The 6,123-nt window shown below is 50.2% G+C and overlaps 1 protein-coding gene and 1 pseudogene across 1 annotated transcript; one reads left to right on the plus strand and one right to left on the minus strand.

Annotated features, from left to right (window-relative positions):
- Positions 1-2,068: 2,068 nt before the first annotated feature.
- LOC129526905 (uncharacterized) lies at positions 2,069-3,306 on the plus strand (annotated as a pseudogene).
- A 1,191-nt stretch (positions 3,307-4,497) lies between these two features.
- Positions 4,498-5,815, minus strand: LOC101140620 (golgin subfamily A member 8S-like). Its single transcript, XM_063698747.1, has 4 exons — positions 5,684-5,815; positions 5,051-5,110; positions 4,786-4,866; positions 4,498-4,560 (listed from the first exon to the last, which is right to left on the minus strand). The coding sequence occupies exons 1-4, from the start codon at positions 5,813-5,815 to the stop codon at positions 4,498-4,500; spliced, it is 336 nt and encodes a 111-aa protein (XP_063554817.1).
- Positions 5,816-6,123: the final 308 nt, after the last annotated feature.

Consider the following 6,123-nt stretch of genomic DNA (forward strand, 5'->3'; position numbering starts at 1 on the left):
GGAACCGAGGCTGGAATCCAGTTTTAACCTAAGAAGCCTTTTTGTTTTGTTTGGAGACAGAGTGTCACTCTGTGGCCCAGGCTGGAGTGCAGTGGTGCAATCTCAGCTCACTGCAATCTCCACCTCCTGGCCTCAAGTGATTCTCATGCCTCAGCCTCCTGAGTAGGTGGGATTACAGGCATGTGCCATCATGCCCAGCTAATTTTTTTTTTTTGGTAATTTTAGTAAAGATGAGGTTGTACCATGTTGGCCAGGCTGATCTCAAACTCCCAACCTCAAGTAATTCTCCTGCCTTAGCCTCCCAAAGTGCTGGGATTATAGGCTTGAGCCACTGCACCTGGCATAAGGAGCCTGTTATACCACTGTCTCTTCCCCTATGACTGGGGCCTCCATGCCGCTAGCTGAGGTGATGATGTCCAGACCTGGGAGGAGCCCAGGGCTACCCACCTCTAAAAGTCAGAAGGCAGGACGCAAGAAATAGTCACAGGACTGCCCTGGAGGGTGCTGAGGTCACCTGCCCACAGGCTAGTGCTGCCTCTGGCCTGGCACCTCCCCTCCCAACAGGCTGGTGCCCGCCTCCCAGCCCTTCTTGGAGGGGGCAGAGGTTACTGTCTCCTTCACCTCACCAAGCTTCTCCTGCAGCTCCTCTACTTGCTGCTCCAACTGCAGTGCACTTTTGTTCTTGTTCTGGACAGAGAGACGCAATCAGCAGCCACCCATTGCAGCTGGAGACCCCAGAACTTGGTGTCTGCCTCCCATGGCACCAGGAAGGGTGGAGGCAGGTTAGAAAAATCATCCCGTCTCCCACAGCCACCAGAGCATGGCTCTGGCTCACAGGTGCCTTTAGAAGTAACGTTTCACTTGAGGGCTACACTGCCCCATTTTACAGGTGGAGAAACAAAGGCCTGGAGGGCTAGGGAGGAGGGCAGGCTCCCTAGGTGGGGCAACGCACCAGCTCCTCGAAGCTACTCTGTGGCTCGGCCAGCTGCTGAAGCATCGCGTCCTGCTCCCGAAGCCTCTCCTTTTGCCCCAATATCAGGACACTCATGCGCTTATTGTTGTCCACCTGGGCTTGGAGTTCTGCTGCCACTCTCTCAACCTCCTTCCTCAGGTGCTGCAGCTCCACCTCAGAGGGCACTGCTGGAGGCTCCGGGGGCAGGGGTTCAGCTGAGAAAGGAAGCAGACAATAAAGGCCTCTGGATTCTCAAACAAACAAACAAACCAAACAAACAAACAAACAAACAAACAAAAGAAAAACCCTCCTCTTGGTGCACAGCTCCTCTCAGGCTCCCCGAACTTGGCCTCACTGCTACTGATTCCTCGCACCCAGATGGTAGCCAATCTTCCAAGCCACTTTCAGATAGAGAGCACTGTGGGTGGCTGACAACGGGCCCTCTTTGCTGATGGGGACACTGAGGATCATGGAGATGACAAGACTTGCTGTCTCGGGCACAGACCTCTTTCCTTCTGCCTCAAAGCCCTTCCATCGACCCACCTCCCTGGGGCATTCTAAGCCACTCCCACAGCCCTCTGATGCCAGTCCTGCTCCCAGGTCATGCCAGCCCCATCTTACCCATCTGGTTTTTGAGTTTGGACAAGCTCTTCTCCAGCTTCTCTCCCCGACATGTTTCATACTTCTCCTTCTTCAATGTGTGAACCTGCCCAAACCACAGGGGGAAAGAGCCCTGGAGAGAGGGGCTGGTGGCTGGACAGGCTGCCATCTCCCTCTCTGCCCCCACCTCCACAAAGCCCAGACCCAGGACCACCTCTGGCTGTACTATTCCCATTTTACAGATGCCCAGAAAGATCCAGTGACTTATCTAAGGTGGGGTGTTGAAGGGTTAGATCTCACCTCCTGCGACATTTTCCTCATCCTCTGCTGCCACTGGGCCCTCTCTTCTTTTATATTTTGAGCACATTCATCTCTCTCTAGCCGGATTTGTTTAAGCAACTCCTTCAACTGCAAGAATGGGCACAGAAGTTAGGAAGGGCTGTCACTGGTCCTCAGCTGCTCCTGGCCACCTGGGTCATCTTCCTTCCACATCCCTCCCACTGCAAAACCTCACCCATGTCGTGTGTGTATTCAGCAGTGCCTGCTCCTGTATGGACCACTCTAACTGCCACTCGATAACTGCTTTACTGCAGCTCAAGGTCTGAAGGTGAAGAGTGAGAAGTTTTGATCTGGAGAGCCCAGGCCATTCCACACAGTGCCCCTTAAAAGGGCTGGGCTAGGCTCAATATACAAATTTGTCAGTAAAGATCAAGGCCTTTCCAAGCTCGTGGTATGGTTTTTTAAAAGAACTCAGTCAAGTTGGAAGGGACAGGGAAAGAGATCGAATTTACAGCTGGCTAACAGAGGCCCAGAGAGATCAGATAATATTGCTTTGTAATTACTGCTATTGCTACCACCGTTTGAACCTTTATGGAGTGCTTCACCAGGTACCATGCTAGCAATCCCATTTAATCCTTGCAACCACCATAGAAGACAGTTACTATGATTACCTCTATTGTGTAGATGAAAACACATGGAGTATTCGAGGTTAAGTGCTTGCCTAAGATCACTTAGGCAGAGCTGGGATTTGAACACCCATGTCTATGAGATTCTCTAAGCCCATTTTTCTTGCTGGGGGTGGGGGCACAGATTGGAAGGGGAAAATTAATCTTTTGTTCACTTTTTGAATGGATGATACATTCGCATAGTCCAAAACTCAGAAGGTACAGAAGGGAAGTATCTCCCAGCCACCCTGTTGCCCTCTCCTGAGTTTTTTATGAACCCTTGCACACATGTTTTATGTATATTATCATAGTACGTGCACACACACACACACACACGTTTCCTCTCTCTACAGAAATGGTAACATATTAAAGGTACTCTTCTGTACCTTCACAGTAGAAGTACCTAATACCCTACGTAGGACTTGGCCAACACTACAGCCAGGTAAGGGCAGGGCGGGCACTTGGCCTCCAAGCTCTGCGTCCAGTGCTCGCTCCCCACAGTGGCCCCCAACTCACCCACAGCAGCTGACTCAGCCCCAGGCTGCTCTAACAACCATACACAAAAGCAGCGGGAAATGGCCATGCTGCATTCTGGGCAGGACACTCCATCCTGCAGAAGGGAACTTTAGGCTCACTCTTCCATCTAGGAAGCCAAGCTGCCAGGGGATGGGGCAAGTGGCTGAACTCACACTGTCCTTCTTCTCCTGTGTGGTGGGGACAGCAGAGAGAGCCCGCTCTAACTCTGCTATACGCTGCAATGAATGTTGCGGGCGAATGGCCAGACCCTTGGACTCATCTGTAATGAGATAGTTGAGATGGGACCCAAAGGACTCTCCCTAAAGACATGTCAAAGTGCCAGGCGGAAAGGTGACAGGGTGCCCAGATTCCTACCTTCAAAATACTTGAGAGAACATTTCATATGATATAGGTCCATATTTAGTTTCCCTTTCTGTGTGTTCAATCTCGATTTGAACCTTTGGGAGAAAAGCCAAGCAAGTGCTGAAAGAGAAGGAAAGAAACATTCTCCGGAGGACAGGAGGGAACTGCACACCCTCCACTCACCTCTAGCTCCCTTTCGGCTTTCTGTTTCTCATTGTTTACTTTCTTTTCCTATAGAAAGAGGAAGACAGAGCTCTTACCAGGGGGAGGCAGAGATGGCACAGCAAGAGATGTGCCCCCAGAATGCCACCAATGCCCCAGGACAGGCCTATCCGTGGGACCAGGTTATCAGGGACCCTGTAGGGATGGGGTGGAATCTGAGGGGTGAGCCTTCTTTCCCAGGCTGGGAGTGGACAAGATGAGACTGGGGCCTCTACATCTGAGTGCCCCCCAAACCCAGCAGTCATGTCATGAGCAAACACAGAAATCACGTTACTTCTTCCAGCTGATGTTCCACTTGTTTCTTCTGTTGCTCCTGTGGGGAGAGTCAAATTAAGGTGATGGAGGGTGGCCCCCTCAGCTCTATTCTCCAGACCAGGAAGTGGTAGGCAGGGACCAGGAATGGATTTTAAAGGCAACGTTCTCAGACCCAATGGGAACACGAACTGGTAAACTCTCTTCAAGCTCCCAAGGACAGAGGATTTGGGTCTTTGTTGGCTTTTGCCCACAGCCACAAAACTCAAAGTCGGAATCTGGAATCTCTTGAGAGGAGAGTAACATAAACCTCTAGAGATGGAGTTTGAGAAAGTCCCCTCCTTCTGCCAGCTTGTGATTTAGAAAAGTGCATTCATTCGATAAATATTTACTGAGCCCGTACGGGCCAGGTATGGTTCTTCACAGCAGATATAGGGTGGAAAAGGACTGACAGGAGCCCTTGGCCCTGAGGTTTCCATTCTAGGGGGCCTTTAAATCTCGGACTCTCAGAGCTGACAGAGACCTTTGATACTCACTACCTCCTCTCAAAACACAAGCCCAAAAAGGAGAGGTGGCTTGTCCAGAATCAAAGAGCAAATTAGAGACTGAGTCATGGCAGAAATACGGGGCCCCTGACAACCAGTCAGGCTAGCACTTCCCCGAGAGGCAACAACCCCAGGGCGTGTGTAGCAAGGACTCGAGCAGGGATGTCTGGATAGGAGAGAGTCGGCAAAGAGGGCAGCAAAAGAAGAGCCATGCTGCATGTTCTGGGGTCCCTCCAGGTGAGGCCTGGATGCCCCAGCTCTCTATTTGCCCTTGGCACCAGGGGCCCCCAGCCCCTTTCTTCAGGGCCCCCAGCCCCTTTCTTCAGGGCCCCAAGGGGAAACGAGCCCAGGATTGACAGCGTGGAATCGGGGGACCGCACTGGACTCTTACCAAAGATTTGATGGTGTTCTTCAGTTGACTGATTTTTACAGACCTGGAGTCTGGGACTACTGCTGGTTCTTGGCATGGGCTCTGAGGCACATGCAGCGAGGAGGAGGTGCAGGAGGAGTGGAGTAGGGGAAGAGGTAGAACAATCATTAGGGCTGAGGTATGTGTGGACTGTCTCAGGAGGCAGAGGGACACCTAGTCCCCGCTGTGGGAGGAGGTTGGAGGGCTGGCCTGCAGGGTCACTGCACCTCCGCCCAGAGCCTCTTACCTCCAGATCCTTCAGGGTAGCAGATGATGTAGGGCCCTCCCCATGGACACCTGGTGCTGACTACAAGAGATGAGAGTGCACGTGGAGATGTTCTTTCCCCCTTAGTGTCTAAGCCCTCTGACTTCCTTTCTTCCCCATCAACTGGCAACATTTTCTTTTCTGCCTATCTTGGACCTTTTCTCCCAAAACTCCTTTGTGCCAACTTCTCTCATGGTTCTTATCTCCCCACCATCCCACCCTGGGGTCCTTTCAGTGACTCCTGATGGCAAGTGGCTGTTCTCATTGTCCTGGCTTCCCCTTGAGACTGGGGATGAGGAAAATCAAACAGCAATGACCATATCCTGGGTGTCCTGAGTGTTTACAGCAGGCCATGTACTAGGGATTAACATAAAAACAACAATAACAAATCTCATTTAAACTTCACAAAAGGAAGTCAAACAATACCACCTCTATTATACAGATGTGAAAAGAGAGGCCCAAAGAGCTCAAGCAACTTGCCCTAGCAGATGGAGAGGCAGGATTCAAACCCAGAATTCTTAACCAGTACCTAACAGTCCATCCACAATCCTAACAATTACCCTCTACTGCCCCTTGGGTCCCCTGTCCCCAGGAGCCTGGCCAGCGAAGACTCACATCCCCAGGTGAGTGGCCGCCACCAGAGGTGGCTGTCTCAGGGCCACTGCCATTTGTTTTCCTGTTCCTTTCTGCTCCTGCTGGAACACCAGGGCTGTTTCTCTGCCAATATTCTTTTAACATCAGTATCATGATGTGTTCTCTTAACAGATTGAGGATTTTATTTTTCAAATAGGAAATGGCTAATTTATTTTAAACTATGTATCATATTATACTTTCAAATTCCAAACAGTATCTTAAAATGATATGAATAATTAAGTTTATAATTTAGCTTTAAAAACTTATGTAAATTGTATATTGACACTGATGGGATAGAAATCTACAATGGAACTTTTAATTCCTTTATGTTTTTATAGTGTCACCATAATACAATAAAATTACTGCTCTATTGCATTGGAAGTATATGCTCATTAAGGAAATGGCCAGGAGAAAAATATTCA

The sequence above is a fragment of the Gorilla gorilla genome, chromosome 16 (assembly GCF_029281585.2).
Source record: "Gorilla gorilla gorilla isolate KB3781 chromosome 16, NHGRI_mGorGor1-v2.1_pri, whole genome shotgun sequence".
In the NCBI taxonomy this organism is placed as follows: Eukaryota; Metazoa; Chordata; class Mammalia; order Primates; family Hominidae; genus Gorilla; species Gorilla gorilla.